At 43.3% G+C, this 18162-nt stretch overlaps 1 protein-coding gene across 5 annotated transcripts in view; it reads right to left on the bottom strand.

Annotated features, from left to right (window-relative positions):
• stard13b (StAR related lipid transfer domain containing 13b) overlaps window positions 1-18162 on the bottom strand; it is a 617921-nt gene that overhangs the window by 312461 nt on the left and 287298 nt on the right. For all 5 annotated transcript variants that reach the window (XM_068033490.1, XM_068033491.1, XM_068033489.1 and 2 more), the window contains one exon: window positions 15981-16014. In XM_068033490.1, coding sequence (XP_067889591.1) covers window positions 15981-16014 — 34 coding nt within the window. The remainder of the gene's footprint in view (window positions 1-15980; window positions 16015-18162) is intronic.

Here is an 18162-nt window from a genome sequence, read left to right as displayed (position 1 = left end):
CTGCTTGTAGAGTCCAAAGCATCAGCACTGGGAGGGATGAGGGAAAGCAGATTGGCAAGATTAGCTCCCAGAAAGTGCACTGGGTGGGAAGGTCAGCAAACGAGCAGGATGGGGCAGTTGGAGTTGCTGCTTGTAAGGAGGGATGAATGAATGCCTCAATGGGACCTCTGGAGGATGCCAAGAGAGTCATAGAGGGAAGCTATAGCCTTACGTCAGTGGGAGTTAAGTCCGGACAGCAGCAGGAGAGTATGAAGGTTGAGGAGTACTGACTGGTTGGGGTAGGGATTTGGGAGGGAAGTCTACGCGGACACTTAGAGAGATTTGAGGTAATGAGGAATAGCCAGCATGGACTTGTAAAAAGCAGATTATGCTTGACTAATCTAATTGAATTCTTTGATCAAGTTACAGAGAAGGTTGATAAAGGGAATGAGGTGTTGTTTATTTGGATTTTAAGAAAGCATTTGATAAAGTACCACATAAAAGGCTGGTTAATGAAACTGAGGCTCATGGAATACGAGGGTCAGTGTCCAATTGGATAAAAATTTTTGCTAAACGACAGAAAACAGCGCATCGTAGTAAATGGTTGCTTTTCAGACTAGAGGATGATAGACAGTGGTGTTCCCCAAGGGTCAATGCTGAGACCAGTGCTTTTTTGATATATATAAATGACTGGCATCTTGGAATACAGAGTAGAATCTCAAAGTTTGCTGACAACACCAAACTTGGAGGTGAGGCAAACAGTGAGGATGATATGACCCGCCTGCAACAGGACATAGATAGGCTAGCAGAAAGGGCAGAGAGATGGCAGATAGAATTTAATACTAACAAGTGTGAGGTGCATTTTGACAGAAGGAATAAGGAGAGGCAATATATACTTAATGGCACAGTTCTAAAGAGTGTGCAGGAACAGAGGGACCTGGAGGTGCATGTGCATAGATCTTTGAAGGTGGCAGGACATATTGAGAGAGTGGTTAACAAAGCATATGGGATCTCGGGCTTTATAAATAGAAGCATTGAGTACAAAAGCAGGGAGGATATGCTGAACCTTTATAACACTTTGGTTAGGCCCCAACTGGAGTATTGTGTCCTGTTCTGGTCACCACACTTTAGGAAAGATGTGAGTGCCCTTGAGAGGGTGCAGAGAATATTTACTAGAATAGTTTCTGGGATGGGGGATTTTAGTTACGAAGTTAAGTTGGAAAAGCTGTGTTTGTTCTCCTTAAAGTAAAGGAGATTGAGGGAAGATTTAATAGAAGTGTACAAGATTATGACAGGCTTAGACAAGTTAAACAAGGAAAAACTGCTCCCATTAACAAATGGTACAAGGACTAGGGGATACAGATTGAAAGTTTGGGGCAAAAGATGCAGGGGGAATATAAGGAAGCATTTTTTTATGCAGCGGGTGGTAATGACCTGGAACTTGCTGCCCACAAGAGTGGTGGAAGCAGAGACAAAGAACAAAGAACAAAGAACAGTACAGCACAGGAACAGGCCATTCGGCCCTCCAAGCCTGCGCCGATCTTGATGCCTGTCTAAACTAAAACCTTCTGCACTTCCGAGGTCCGTATTCCTCTATTCCCATCCTATTCATGTATTTGTCAAGATGCCTCTTAAACGTCGCTATCGTACCTGCTTCCACCACCTCCCCCGGCAGCAAGTTCCAGGCACTCACCACCCTCTGAGTGCCTGGAACTTGCTGCCGGGGGAGGTGGTGGAAGCAGGTACGAGACGATCAATGATTTCAAGAGGAAGTTGGATGGCCACCTGAAAGAAATAGACTTGCGGTGTTATGAGGATCAAGCCAGGGAATGGGACTGACTGCATAGCCTCGTGAAGAGCTGGCATGCACTCAATGGGCTGAATGGCCTTCTTCTGTGCCGTAAATAAAAGAAAATGACTCTACCCGAGAGGAGAGAAATGAAAGAAGGCATGATGACAGGAGAGAGGGGTCTAGATAGATAAAGGGAAATAAATAAAAAGGGGTAGAAAAAAAACTGGAAATAGAAGTGATGGGCTCAGGTCCACCATCATCAGGTATTATGGCTTACCCTCTAACTTAATTACATATAAATTTGTTTCTTCTCTGGTGAAAATGATAACAAATAATCCCTTACATCAGTCAATATTTATTGAAAACTGAACACATCTTCGACAGAATTCCTTTCTTCCTTCTTTTTAGCTTCTTGTACACTGCTTAATTTACCTTTCTTGAAGTAACTAAACATCTCAGTAAGTCTTATTAACAGTCATGCCGTGTTCCAGAACCCTTGACACTCAATCCCCACGGCAGTTCCTCTTTCATTATTCATGGATCAGCAAGGGCGTTCAAGGACTATTACTCTCTGCTGCAATGCAGCATCACCCAGCAGCTGCTTGCAGCCACATCGACCTCACTCCAGTCTATCAGAAGCCCTGCATCATGTTTATATTAGTATTCAGTCCTAGTCTGCGTAGAGATGTTTCCAGCAATTTGTACAGACTGAGAAAAATTAGTGAACGTACCAAACGCTTGAATATAGTTCTAGCAAGCTATTTATTTCAATTGTAATTCTTATTCATAATTCTTAGTTATGAGATATGTTTTCAGAATTACAACATTTTTGTGCTGTTTCCACATGTGCCATATTACAATTTTAAACAAAAATAAATTACATTTTGGGGACACTACTTCAATTTAATTATATGACATGCCTTGCATTTTTTCTTACTGTTGGCACAAAGAGGTTAATTCTGTTCCCCATTGGTAGCATCATGGGTGTTCTGCACGGCATTTCTCAGGAAAGGGAGAAATGAAGTATTTCAGGTCCTACACTCTCTAGTCACAGCCTGTTTAACTGGAGATCCCATGGGCCTTGCCCCAGCAGTGTTAAAAAGACCACACTGATTGGTGATAGGATGGAACCTGACTCTCTACTTTAGGATTTTTCCTTCTACATTGTAAGCCCTGCAATGATATTTCAAACAACTTTGTTAACAAAATATAACTTTTTCATATTTCGGAAGAATTGTATCCTTTAACTATCAATGAGGTGCTAGGCATTGTTCCCAGTACTAACATGAGAATGGCAAATCTACCAACTTCTGGAGAATGGGGAGCAATTGTTCTGCACTGGCCAAAGCAATGATACAATGCTCCTCCACTGATCTGTTTCAATGGTTAACATGAACTGGAACAGTCTAGTGTGACATTTCATTACAATATTTAATTTAATACTCCCAGTTAGTATGAGATTTGTAAATACAGCCTTTTGTCCTATTGGTTATTACATTCTTGTGACACTAGATAAAAGGCTGGAGTTTGCAATATAAGCATGCCCTTTAGCATATATTTCAGTGCAGTTCAGCATGTTTTCGCCTCACACTGGTCCAATGACACTGTTGAATGTTCCCTGGTCACTAGCTCTACCAACAGAGCCCAGGCTGCCGACAAGGCAGTAAGTTTCCTTTTGACATTATATAGTTTTACAGTTGTTCTGGCCTGTTAGCATGAACTGTTCATTAGTGCTGTGAAACTGAGCTCAGCACCGTGCTGAGAAATTATATAAACGGAAAGAGCCTGTGACACTTAACTACTAGATCTCAGAGTTCCTCAGTCCTATTCCTCCAATGCTGCTTTTTCGTCACGATAAGACAGTGTTAGCACCATAAGGCAGTACAGCCACACATGAATAAGATTTCAGAGATTTGTAGCATCATACAGCACAGAAGCAGGCAGTCGACCCATTGTGCCTGTGCGGCTCTTTGAAAAAGGTATCCAATTAGTTCCACTCCCCTGCTTTTTCTTCAGAGTCCTGCAGATGTTTTCTTTTCAAGTATATATCCAATTCTCTTCTGAAAGATAGTACTGAATCTGCTTCCACCTGTCAAGCAGTGCATAACAATTCACTGAATAAATTTCGCACCCCCCCCCCCCCCCCCCCCCCCCCCCCCCACCCACACCATCTCCTCTCTGGTTCCTTTGCCAGTTATCTCACCTATGGTGAACAAATGGCACTTTTGACAGATCAGCTATTTATTTTGAAGTTTTCTAAAGCAGTAATTATGTACTTCACAAACCTTAAATAAGTACATTCATCCTGTGTTAAAGTAATTTACAATTTTCAAGATTACCACTGGTTACAGGTGATGTCTCATTTATGCACAGCGGCTTGGCTTGGGTTCAAAGTCAGTCAAACTAACAACCCAGAGATCCTGAGCTCAAATCTGAGCATGGCAAGTTGCAAAACTGAATTCAATATATCTAGGTGAATTGCGGGCTGGCACTGGAAAATACATGACCATGATAGCTGCCAGATTGTCATAGAAATCCAACTGGTTGATTAATGTCCTTCAGGAAGGGAACCTGTGACCTTGACATATGACTCTAGTCCACACTACATGGAGGACTCTTAAAGCCCTCTGAAATGGCTTAACAAACAATCACTCAAGAAGCAAAAACAGAAAATGCTGGAAATACTTAGCAGGTTAGGCAGCATCTGTGGAGAGATAAATAGAGACCGGTCAGAGGGCCGGCAGCTCAGCAGTCCCAGCAGTGGCCACTGCTAATACAGCAGGACGTCCAGAGCAGCAGCCATGGAGGAGGCCCTGGATGATAAGTAGGTGGGATCGGGCTCACTGGGGCCACTCAGGCCGGCCCCGGCGGGGGGCTTTGCGACTGAGGGTTGGGGGGGGTGGTGCGGGGTGTCTTACAGCGGGGAAGGTCCTTGCTGCAAGAGGGCCCTCCATGGGCGGGAGGAAGCCCTTACGTGTGGGGCAGGACAACATCAGGCACACCACCTGATGCCACATCATGCCATTTTGTCTGCTCCCTGACTCCCAGCCTGACTCCAGCCCAATACTTCTGGAGCAGCAGCAATGAATGTGCAATATAGTGGCAGGCGTTCCAGCTACACTGTGTGTGCTTGCACAGGAGTCCATCTCAAGCATGAGTGGCATGATGTTGTAGGTCTTCGTGATGAAGTCTTCGTCTATGGAAAGTGTGGGCACCTGCAATGAGCACATACTGGCCCTCACCAATGGCTTGCACACTGCAAATGGCACCTTAACAGAAAGAATGAAAGCCTAGCCTTGGCTATTCAACGCTCCACTGATTTGCAACAAAGTGTTCTCCAGCACATTGGGAGCAGGGAAGTTATGCTGGGCTATGAGAAGTGGTGAATAATGGTGAAAAGGACATGGAAGTGGGGACTTGGCTCCAAGCACTTCCTCTTCTCACCCATTGCCATCTCCTTCTCAACAATCCACTTCCTCAGTCAGTACCCCCACATGCTACCTCATGTCTGCTGGTCAAATCTGCCTTTGCACAGGTGCAGATGGAGCAGTCTTTGAAAAGCCCTCAAAGGCTCAAAAACCAGACGGTGTCAGTGAAGAGTGTCTCAGCAGTCTGACAAGGGATATGAACAGCCTGTCTCTACCTCTGCTGAAGCCACAGGGCTAGTAGTGCTAAGAAAAGGAACAGTAAAGTTTTCTAGTCACGCAAGTGTATGCACATGGATGTGTTACACACTGTTAGAATATTCAATTTCTGTTTTGGATGTCAGCCACATAAATATTATTCTTTTGCATCACTTTTCTGTCTTCACAATTCTTGGTTACTGGCCGGCTAGTGGCTTTTTCAGTTGTGATGATGATGACTTGGAAGACATGAATTGATGCTGAGTAATGAGGGCTGTGAAAGGGAGGCTTTGTTGTTTACAGGACTGCTTTGTGTTCGTGGCATTGGAGGGTGGGTGGTGGTGTGTGCAGAAGTGACTTTTGCATGTGGTTGTTAGATGGGTGCACTGGTGGAACCGAAGTGAACCTCACAATAATGAAGGCATCCTGGGTGTCCCAGACAGCAATGTGCGTTGCCCACATCACCTTCTGCCTCCCCCTCCTCCTTCTTCCCCTTGGCTTTCTCCTCCTTGGAATCATCCGGAGAGGCTCTGTGCTCCTTCTGCAGGTCCAAACCTGCTGCTGCGCAACATTATGAAGAGGGCAGCACATCACAACCATTCTGGAGTCGCTGGCTGACACGTATTGAAGGTCGCTTCTAGATCTGTGCAGGCACCTGAAATGTATCTTCAGCATGCCAATGGCCTGCTCGGTGACACATCTGGTGTTCTTATGGCTTTCATAGTAACACTCCTGGGCCTCTTCCTCAGATTTCTGAGAGGTGTCATCAGCCATGTTTTAAGTGGGTATCCCTTGTCTCTGAGCAGCCAAATGATAATTCTGTTTTGAGGTGTAAAGAAATCAGGGAGGGTGGACTGCTGCAGGATGAAAGCATCATGGCAGCTGCCTGGTAATCTTGTGCACACCTGCATAAAAATCTTTATGTGGTTGCACAACAGCTGTACATTGATGGAGTGGAAGCCCTTGCGATTGGTGAAAACTTCTGGCCAATCTAAGGTACCTTAATTGCCACATGTGTGCAGTTGATGATGCTCTGCACTGTGGGAAGCCAGCTAGAGCTGCAAACCTGAGCACCCAGTCATTCTGACTGGCCTTATCTCAAGCGAAGTCCACATAGTTGCCAACCGTGGCAAAGACGCCATCAGTCACCTGCTTTATGCATTTGTGGGTCACCAACTGCGAGATCCTACAAATGCTTCCAGCAGAGATTTGAAGGATCCAGAGGCAAAAATGTTGGGGCAGTGGTGACTTTGAGAGGCACTGGTAAAGTGTGGCCACCAGATCCAGTTGGCAGGAGGTCTTGTTCCAGCAGGTTGCAAATGTCTGCCACCACCTGGACATGACACCCTGAGCCTCCTCAGACACTGGCATTCCAACATGTTGAGAGAATGTACCCTTTGCCTGTAGACTCTGTGTGTTGGGTATGGCCTTCTGTGAGCTATACCTCTCTGCTGCTCCCCTCTCTTCTGTAGAGCTGCAGCTCTGTAAGCAGCAGGCTGTTTCAGTGCAGGGCCTGTTGCTCCTGCTGCTGCTAGTGCAGCTCCTGCTGGTGGTGCTGCTGCTGAAAGGCACCTTGATCCTCATCGGACTCCAAAGCAAGACAGAATAAGCAGCACCCATGTCAATCTGACAGATAAGAGCTCCAAAGTGCAAATCAGACCACTAAGGCACCGAAGTAGAGATAACATCTCCATTGTGTGCCAAGTAACCTCTCAGCATAAGTATCGTGAGCCAATCTCTTTCACCCAAGCAGGTAAGAAAGCATCTGTGAATACTGAGCACTTATTAGCATATTTCCCTGTCATGGCTTCATCTACCTCAATTGCAGCCGTGTTTTCACCTTGCTTTCACTGGCGAGTTCCAGGAAGCCAGGGAAACCCCTATGGACCCAGAGTTAATTGCAAAACACATGCCAATATTGCTCCAATTGGGCGATTAACATACTTAAATTGATAACCCATCTCCCACGAGGGAGTTGCAAGCACACAACCTGATGTGCTTATAATTTTCCAGGATTTATACAACACCCACACCCAACACACACCCTCACCCACATCAAAGTTCCCCCAACAGTGAATTACACTGTCCCTGTCATATAATCAACAGCCCGCGTATCCAGGCTGGGTGATATCTGCTAAAATGCCATTTCTGCAATCCCTGGCACATCACATAGTGATGACTATGGAGAAATGCCTAGTCATTAGAGAGGCAGATGAAACCTGTAGAATCAGATGGAAGAACATTTGCAGCTTCCATGCAACATAGTTGGTTGGTGCTTCCAATGGTGCATCCAATGAAAATTACGATTCGCTGAAGTTTCAAGGATGCCTCTGCTTCCTTGTAGGCTTACTATAATACCAACCAATGGGATTGGTGCTGTTGGGTGGCACAGAGGGCCACCATTTTCAGAACCACCTCCTGCATCACCACCTCCACATCAGGGCAGACATCAGGCATTTTTTGGTGGCGGGGCAGAGGTGGCTTTTCAGGCCCCAAGCCGTGTTATCACTTGCCCGCTGACTCAAACATGCACCTTGAGGTTCCTTTCCATTCTTTTTTATCCTTCTCCTTCAGCCTTGACAAAGACCTTAGCTGGCTTCCTTTGAGACTGTCTAAAGTCTTTCAGAACTCTTATAACACTTTTGTGACACTCCCCTTTAATTGCCAACATCCCTTTTAATTTTATTTGCAATCAATTTTCCATTGCTGGTTTGGTTCCGACAGCTGTCTGAAACTGTACTTGAAGTTATGCATTAGCTGAACTGACCTCAGAAAACTGGGTTCAAGCAGAACTCTTCCATTTCAGTTCTTCTAAAACCTGTGAATAGTCATTCCAATTATTCCAATATCAGAAAATCTAGCCTAAAGTATTTTCAAAATCCAACATGACATTGAGAAACAAATACTATAATTATAGTATTTCTGAAGTGATTTCTTCACAATCTGAAAATCTGGAAGTTCTGAACCAAAGATCACATAGTTTAAGTGCTTTGAGAATGCAACTGTAAAAGTTTTTTTAGTCTAGATAAAAAATCTGAGCCTAAAGGCCTTGTAATTCCATTGACCAGCCAGAAGTGTGCCAGGACTGATCTTCCACCAAAGTCTGATAACCTGGGAACAAGGTAATTTAAATAATGGGAGTGGGTTGCTGCACTGAGAGCAGCCACTCGCATTGCCTGCAAAAACTTGAAGTGCACTGTATGGAGTCAGAAGGGGGAGTCAGAAGCCCTGATCAAGCTGAGGAAAATGATGACAATTTTTTTTATAGTCTCAGAGGAACCAAAGGGCCATTGTGCCATAGTTGATTCCCCAGGATTGATTACCATTGCATTGTCTTCACCAGGCACAAATCTATGCTTGCTCTCAGCAGGCATAGGACCCACCAGTGATAACATCAATGGTAGGGAAACTATTGGAAAAAATTCTGGGGGACAGGATTAATCTCCACTTGGAGAGGCAGGGATTAATCAGGGATAGTCAGCATGGCTTTGTCAGGGAGAGATCGTGTCTAACTAACTTGATGGAATTTTTCGAGGAGGTGACTAGGTGTGTAGATAAGGGTAAAGCAGTTGATGTAGTCTACATGGACTTCAGATAAGGTCCCGCATGGGAGATTGGTTAAGAAGGTAAAAGCCCATGGGATCCAGGGCAATTTGGCAAATTGGATCCAAAATTGGTTTAGTGGCAGGAGGCAGAGGGTGATGGTCGAGGGTTGTTTTTGCGAGTGGAAGCCTGTGACCAGTGGTGTACCACAGGGATCGGTGCTGGGACCCTTGCTGTTTGTAGTGTACATTAATGATTTAGATGTGAATATAGGAGGTATAGGAGTAAGTTCGCAGATGACACAAAAATTGATGGTGTCGTAAATAGTGAGGAGGAAAGCCTTAGATTGCAGCATGATATAGATGGGCTGGTAAGATGGGCAGAGCAGTGGAAAATAGAATTTAATCCTGAGCAGTGTCAGGTGATGCATTTTGGGAGGACGAACAAGGCAAGGGAATATACAATGGATGGTAGGACCCTAAGAAGTACAGAGGGTCAGAGGGGACCTTGGTGTATTTGTCCATAGATCACTGAAGGCAGCAGCACTGATAGATAAGGTGGTTAGGAAGGCATATGGGATACTTGCCTTTATTAGCTGAGGCATAGAATATAAGAGCAGGGAGGTTATGATAGAGCTGTATAAAATGCTAGTTAGGCCACAGCTGGAGTACTGTGTACAGTTCTGGGCACCACACTATCGGAAGGATGTGATTGCACTGGAGAGGGTGCAGAGAAGCTTCACCAGGATGTTGCCTGAGCTGGAGCATTTCAGCTATGAAGAGAGACTGAAAAGGCTAAGGTTGTTTTAGTTAGAGCAGAGAAGGCTGTGGGGGGACCTGATTGAGGTATACAAAATTATGAGGTGTTTTGATAGGATAGGAAGAAACTTTTTCCCTTAGCGGAGGGGTCAATAACCAGGGGGCATAGATTTAAGGTAAGGGGCAGGAAATTTAGTGGGGATTTGAGGAAAAATGTTTTCACCCAGAGAGTGGTTAGAATCTGGAACACACTGCCTGAAGGGGTGGTAGAGGCAGGAACTCTCACAACATTTAAGAAGTATTTAGATGAGCACTTGAAACACCATAGCATACAAGGCTACGGGCCAAGTGCTGGAAAATGGGATTAGAATGGTTAGGTGCTTGATGACCGGCACAGACACGATGGGCCGAAGGCCCTGTTTCTGTGCTGTATAAGTCTATGACTCTATGAGTGCTACCAGAGGCACTTCTGTTGGAATTCACAGATCAACTTAGGAGCATACAAAAGCAAATATCACTACATAAGTAGGGTGAACTGAAAAAGCATCTGGCCTCCTCAGAACTGGGTTTTCTTGGGAGCTTGAATTGTGGTAGAAACCAGGTAGATGCAAGTTTCACCTCAAATTCCACTGAACCCTCCCTCCCACCACACATCACCAGAATTCTACTCCCACCAATCTCCCTGATTGGACAAAAGAACTCTATTAATATAAATGTTTTAGAACTATAAAACCTTTCACTGAGATTTATTTTTCTGCTCAAGAATATTTTGTGCTGAATGATTAAGTGACTCTTACTATTCCCATGTAACAATGAAAATTATCTAACAACTATTTTCTCAATCTACACATACTGATCTGATGTTTGAGTGAGAAGGTGACTTTGTTGGGAAGGTCAGGCTGAATCCAAACAGATAGGCTGGCACCTAATCCTGAAATAATATACTGAACACTTTAGTCAGGGAGTCCAAAAGACTCTGTTCCAAGCAATAACATATTGAACAAAATATATCTGTCAAACACCAGCAATAATGGCCTAATTTTAAAACATGTGTAGCCAAATAATCCATAAGATGATGAGGTCAAAATGCACTGCGGCCTGCTTACAGTGTTGATTCAGTATAATCCTTATATAAATATTTGGCTGTCAGTCAGAAGCAAAGATGTAGGGCTGGATTTTATTCAGTGGGAAGACAGTGGGAAAACCTGCCTCAGCCCTCCGTCAGACCCTGTTGCTATTTAACCGCGGGTAGCCAATTAACTGCCCACCATCGGAGATACTGTCCCTTTAAGGAACGAGCTCCTGCCTCCAGACCTGCCAGCCAATTGGAGGGCCGGCAACTCTGCAGTATTGGCAGCGCCACTGGGAGCAGAGACCGCTGCCAGTACCTGCAGTACCGAGGACTTCGAAGACCCCGGGACAGGTAAGTGGGTCAGAGTTTACGGGGCCATTCAGGCAGGACCCAGGGACAGGTGTGGGGGGGGGGGTCTTCCCTGGTGGGGGTGGTCGGGGGCATGGCCATCACCTTCTGGGGTGCCCTCTGGGGGCCCTGGATTTCCCCCAAAGGAGGGACACCCCCCCCAAGCCCGCTAGGAGGCCACCATCTCCACTTCGTGGTGGGCCCCTCTGTCTTCAATAAAATTGGAGTGGAGGTGGGAAGAGGCCTTTAGGTGGCCATTAATTGGCTACTTAAGGGCCTCATTTGGCCTTACCCGCCCAGGACAAAATGGCAGGAAGAGAGTTCTGCAGGAAGTTTCCTTCAATAAGCAGATACAGTATACTCAAGTTTAATTCATTTATTCGTATAAATATATTTACAATATATTTTATAAAGGTAGTTATGACAACAACTAAGACTTGCATTTACATAGCCCATTAGTAAAATGTCCTAAGGCACTTCACAGGAGTGTTATCAAAGAAAACCTGACACCAAGCCACCCAAGGATATATTAGGGCCAATGGCCAAAAGCTAGGTCAAAGAGGTAGGTTTTAAAATGTGTCTTAAAGGGGGAAAGAGTGGTAGAGAGTTATAAGGAGGGAATTCCAGAGCTTAGAACCTCAGCAGCTGTGGGCACAGCTGCCAATAGTGGAACGATTAAAACTGGGGATGATCAAGAGGCCAGAAATGGAGAAGAGCAGATATTCTGGAGGGTTGTAGGGCTGGAGGATATTACAGAGGTAGGAAGAGGCGAGGTCATGGAGGGATTTGAAAACAAGATGAGATTTTTAAATTGAGACATTGCTCAACCAGGAGCTAATATAAGTCAGCAAGCACAGGGAAATGGGTGAATAGGACTTGGTGCGAGTTAGGATGCAGGTTGGATACAGGTAGCAGAGTTTGGATGACCTTAAGTTTATGGAGGGTGGAAGATGGGAGGCCAGCCAGCAAAGTGCTGGAATAGTCAAGTTTAGAGGTAACAAATGCATGGATCGGGGTTTCACCAACAGATGAGCTGAGGCAGGGGTGGAGTCGGGTGACATTATGGAGGTGGAAGTAGGCAGCCTGAGTGATGGCGTTGATATGTGGTCAGAAAATCATCTCGGGGTAAAATATGACACCAAGGCTGCAAACAGTTGCCAGGGAGCAAGATGGAATCAGTGGTTAGGGAATGGAGTCTGTGTTGGACACTAAAGACAGTGGCTTCGATTTTCCCAATATTTAGTTGGAAAAAATTTCGACTCATCCAGTACTGGATGTAAGACAAGCAATCAGACAACTTAAAGATAGTGGAGCAGCCAAGAGAGTTGGGGGTGAGGTGCAGCTGGGTGTCATCAGTGTGCATGTGGAAACTAACACTGTGTTTTTGCATGATATCGCTGATGAACAGCAGGTAGATGAGAAATAGGAGGGGCCCCTTGACCCCTCTGTCCTTGCAAACTACCATCCCAACCTCCAAGCTCTCTTTCCTCTCCTAAGTATTGAATGCAGTCACCTCCCAAATCCATGCCCATCTTTCCCAGAACTCCATGTTTGAATTCTCCAAATCAGGTTTTTGCCTATGCTGTAATGGCTCTTATTACACTTGCGTAAGGATCCTAATTTTTGCTCAGTTCAAAACTAAATGGGGTGCTGGGCTTTGGGAAGATTCACTTAACATGCCTGGAGCTCTCAGGTGACTCACTCATGCATACATGGAGCTATAGCATGGCTACCTTGAGTGTGCCAGGGCATTTTAAAATGCAAGGATCATAAAACTGACTTTTCTGTCTAATTTTCAGATACGCAAAGATAGTTTCCATGTGGTTTAATTTCATCTTGCCTTGGAGTTCATGATGCCTTTCCTACAAATACTCACAGAGCTTTCGAAGGGCTAGAAGGGAACAGGCTCCCTGGCCTCTCACAGAATGGGATCACTAGGCCAGACCTAGAGGACACTGGTAAGATGAGGCCAAGACAAATCATTAAGCTGCTTTATTTCTGAGACGGCAAATGAACAAACAGAGTAATAGTCAGGAACGAACAAATTTAATTCAACTTGCACTTGTTTTGTGTTCTAATACAAATAATGAACACATATCAGTAGGTCATCTTTCTTGACTTAAACAAAATAACGCTTAATTACCTTGATACATTCTAATCTTTTAAAACTGGTGAAAGCTTGTCTTCGCAGATTTTGTTTGAAAATATGGCAGTCAATGCGTTTCTGTCCTTTTTTTTCTCCTTATGTTCCCAACCTGAGGGAACAGCCTATGCCTGACAACAGCTGCTAAGTGATTATGATCAGGGACCTCACAACGCAATGAGTATGAGGTGTTTATGTATTTATCCATTGCTTAGACAGGCTATCAAATTGCTTATTGTTTTTGGTCTTTGGGAAAACTACTGCAATGCCTAGCACATTAGCAATTTAACCTCTTTTCATCTCAATGCTTTTTAAAACACTTTTGTAAGTACACTTTGCTGTAAAAACCCGACATCTGAATGCAACTCCCTTCTAGATCCTTTCTGTGGAAAAATTGTCAAAAAAATCCTGAAACATTACAGAAATTCAGAACTCACCGAAATCTAAGCAGTGTGAATGTCAGGCTGTCCTGGTGGGACTGAGAGCCTTCTTTGGTGGGAAGGTAAACAGTCCAAGTTCTAGAGTTACCATGTTGCAATCTCTCAGTATTCAGATATGTTTCTAAACAACATAATGATTATTATTATTGAATCTATAAACCTCTATTCAAAGCAGGAGCGACAAGTATGTAACCTGAAATATTTGGAAATGTTTGCACAGGAAGATGGTTGGAAAGAGTGGGAAGTTAGGTATTGAAGTGTTGACATTTTTACGAATGCTTGGCGTGTACAACAGGATGAACTATATTAATCAGTGGCTATTTGTCTCACTCTTCACTTGATACATTAGATTCAAAATGCAGATTGTGGCACTGTGAGGTGCACTTACTGATAGATTTGAGAAGCAGCAAGATGTCAGAGTGATTAATAACCCTATTAACCCATGGTGAATTGTAACTGAATGCTTTGCATTGTGACTGCAAATTATAATTATTAGGTTACAAATCAATTGATCAGGAATTGTAAATGAATACTGTTTGAACTAATTTTTGATAGAAAATCTCATTAATAATTTTTCTTCCATTTGCATTATAGTAGTGCAGTTAAAGTGAAGGACAGAATGTTGACTGGCTAGCAAGTTAAATTTCCAGAATTCTGTCGCAAAATATTAAATGTAAGTTTAAAATCCATACTATTGGGAACTGTTAAAATGAGGAAATAAATCATAAAAAATAAGAAGGGGCTCACTCCCTCAGTCGCTCTTTGTGCAAAGTCGCTGTGTGATGCGGTTCTAAGCCATACATACATAGGTAGGTCCCAGATTCAACAGCTTGTTTCTGCTGAATTAGCCTTAGCAAGGCAGGTGCTGCAGGCTGCAGTTGTCTCTGCTGTTTTTCTGTTTTAATTGCTCTGTTTCACTGACCCCTCCAGAGCAGAGAACTTGGCTTGAATGTAATGCCTCTCATATGGTCAAATATCCCACAGATGCTCACTGGCCATGCCCACATATGCATCCCATAGCAATCCTGGATGTCAGTATCACACCTGGGTTGCTTGCGTCCTGCATTGCTATGATGTTATGAAAATCATGTAGGATTCAGCAAGGTATGGGAAGCCAGTAGAAGGAGATTAGTTTCCGTCCAATTCTTTCCGCAATGAGACAGACAAGAGGCAAAATGCTGGCCCTATAACTGAAGGATAAGATGAGAAAATTTAAGAAGGAAAATAAATGTATATCCTTAATAAGACTGGAGAAACATATACAGTTGGTTGGCATCCTTTCATCTATGAAAGATGATGGACACGCAGCAAACAAATCATTTAAGTGGGGTGTCTTCTCTTGGTGCATCTTTACTGATGGCTGTAAAGGCCAATCCTTGACAGGCAGGTTCTGCCACAAGTGCTGCTTGTGAAGCTGCCACGTGACGCTGTGAGTTGCTGTTTTTGATGTTGGTGCCGGTTGCCAAGCTGCTGTAGCAACTGGTCATCGTGGTAGCACACACCATTCCACAGGATGTGTTGCCATTGCCCTCTTGCCCCAGCTAGTGATTCCCAGGTGCAACAGTCGACATTTAGGGCCTTACATATGAACATACGAATTAGAAGCAGGAGTAGGCCATTCAGCCCTTCGAGCCTGCTCCGCCATTCCAATATGTTCATGGCTGATCTGATTACTCCACATTTCCACCTACCCCTGCCCCACCTCTGCCCCATCCTCTCACTCCCTCCCCCCAGAGGCCCTGATTGCTGTCAAGCTTTAAAATATTTTGATTTAGAAGCATTTGGAGATCATTTAAACAATAGACATGTTTTTCTATAAGTTGGAATGTTCTGTCTATAATTTGGAATAGATAATACTGCTTCTCAAAGAAAGAGGTTTCCTTGTTATAATTAAACAGCTTAAAAATAAGTTTGTATTGCAATAAATAATTACAAACCTTTCCTTCAGAAAAGGTAGAAAATGCTGTAAATTGTAAATTGTTCAGATTCCGAAAAGAATAAAACGAAAAGGCTATGTGAGAATATTTTGCAGCATTCTTATTCCCACTAGTTTTGAAACATTTTACAACTTATAGTACAATATAAACATATAAAAGAAAATTTCAGCTGTTGAAATACTTACTACAGGGTGGAAAAATTATACAACATATTCTCTCTATAGCATGTAGCATAAACCTGCCGAGAAATGGCTGCACTTTTATTGTCACATCATAACCCATTAAAGATTATTGCAGGTAAGAGAATGAGCTCAGAATGTGAGACTCCAAAGAAATCAAACTCACCAGCTGTCTCCTGGCTCAACTTCAGTGGCAGTGCCTAAAAGAGAAAACATAATTTTCAATTTAACTTGACCATGGTCCAGATGAGCTTGAAAGCTGATCAGGTAACTGTCCTTGAGGTACTGATCGGTGCTGGCGATTCACTAAACGCTGGGGAATCGGACAGCCAGGCCAGTTATCCAGGTAATAAAAGTTTAAATCCAACACAAAATTCACAATGACCGAAGTGGACTGTAAAATCTTATCTGTCCCATTCTCAAATCATTAAATATGGATAACCCAAGGCTACAAAGAAGACATCAATCAGAGAGAACATTTGGCAAGTTAAGAAACAGAAGCAGTTATCAGATATTTGAACTCCATTGCATCATTTAAACTAATTCTGTTGGTGTATTTCCAGCATTTCTTGTTTTTATTTCAGATTTCCAGCATCCGCAGTATTTTGCTTTTATTATCTGTTGGTTTCTTAATTGTTTCTCTCCTAATGTTTGCTGAGCTTATTGATTATCAGACTGATTCAGTTCTCTGTGCAACTGATATCAGGATTGCCAATACTGAATCTTCAGTAAACACCCAAGATGGAGTAAGCAGCTATACTTATGAAGTTCAGAGTCTGTCTGCTGTGTGTTGCTCTAGGGCAGGTCCTAACTCAAATATGACATTCTTGAGCAGCTAACTAGGTAAGAGTAGCGGAGAGGGTTTCCCATTGATTTCCTCATGGTTTTTATTTTCAGAGCACCTTCTCCTAGATGGTCTCCAACCAAGGCTTAAGAGCCCCACCTACCCTTTACAATCAGCCAACCACTCCCATTGGACACAAGTAAACCTGCTGGGCATCAACCCAATAGAAGTTCAGGATATTCTGGTTTGATTTTGTCTGCACATGAGGAATCTGTAGAATGAGATCTCTTGCAGTATGATGTTGAAAGTGACCATTTCGACATATGTAGGAAGACCACCTGATAGAGGTAGTCTTGCATCACTAGTACTACATATCAGCTGAAGTATAACTGTAAGAGCATGGATAACTTTAAACATAAATAAAATTTCACATGCAAAAGATATAGAGAATATTAGAGACAATGCATCACAGTCACAAATAAAAATGCTAAAATCAACAAACTGAAATAATGTATTTAACTACACAATGCCATGTAGGCGGTGGCGTAGTGGTAATGTCACTAGACTAGTAACCCAGAGACCCAGGCTTATACTCTGGGGACATGGGTTTCAAATCCCACCATGGCAGATGGTGGAATTTGAATTCAATTAATAAATCTGGAATTTAAAAAAAAACAAGTCTAGTGAAACCATGAAACCATTGTTGATTGTTGTAAAACCCATCTGGTTCACTAATGTCCTTTAGGGAAGGATATCTGCTGTCCTTACCTGGTCTGGCCTACATGTGCCTCCAGACCCACAGCAATGTGGTTGACTCTTAAATGCCCTCTGAATTGGCTTAGCAAGCCATTCAGTTCAAGGGCAATTAGGGATGGGCAATAAATGCTGGCATAATCAGCGATGCCCACATCCCATGAACAAACAAATAAAAAAATATATAATTTGAATCATAGATATACATATTAAAAAACCCTATCCAAATAAAGAGCTAAAATAAAGATTGAATGAGTTAAAACTATAATATTTTTCTGCTCTTAGACCCCCCGCAACACCTCCCCTTCCTTTTGCCAAACACTTTCCTATACTCCACATATGTTGCTGAATTTAGCACTCCCCGCCCCCTCCATATTCATTCACTCAGATCCCAGCCAGTGTGCAGTGTTACCAACCACGTCAAACCCATGCAGGAAAAATTAGTTACTAAAGCTTCAGAGTTCAAAACCTGGTTTTGTTGGTCTGACTGTACTGTGTTTAGTCTGTACAAATCCAACTGGTGTTTATTTGTTGAGATCACTGCTGTTATGTTTTTCTCTACAGTTGTGAAGCCATCCAGGAATGTACTAGTTACCACTCAGGATAAGAGATTTGCTCCAGTGTATGGCTTACTTTCACTTCATCAGGTTTACCAGAAGAACATATTAACACAATAAAAAGAAAGGCTTAATACCTGATGCTTACAAAGCCAGGATTGCCACTATCAGTTTTAAGTCATTAATAAACTCATTAGGATTGTAATCTTACTCTGATCTCAGTGAGGCAGCACAGATATGTGACAGTGATGATG

This window comes from Heterodontus francisci, chromosome 6, assembly GCF_036365525.1.
Source record: "Heterodontus francisci isolate sHetFra1 chromosome 6, sHetFra1.hap1, whole genome shotgun sequence".
Lineage (NCBI taxonomy): Eukaryota > Metazoa > Chordata > Chondrichthyes > Heterodontiformes > Heterodontidae > Heterodontus > Heterodontus francisci.
This window is presented reverse-complemented; position numbering and strand designations above follow the sequence as displayed.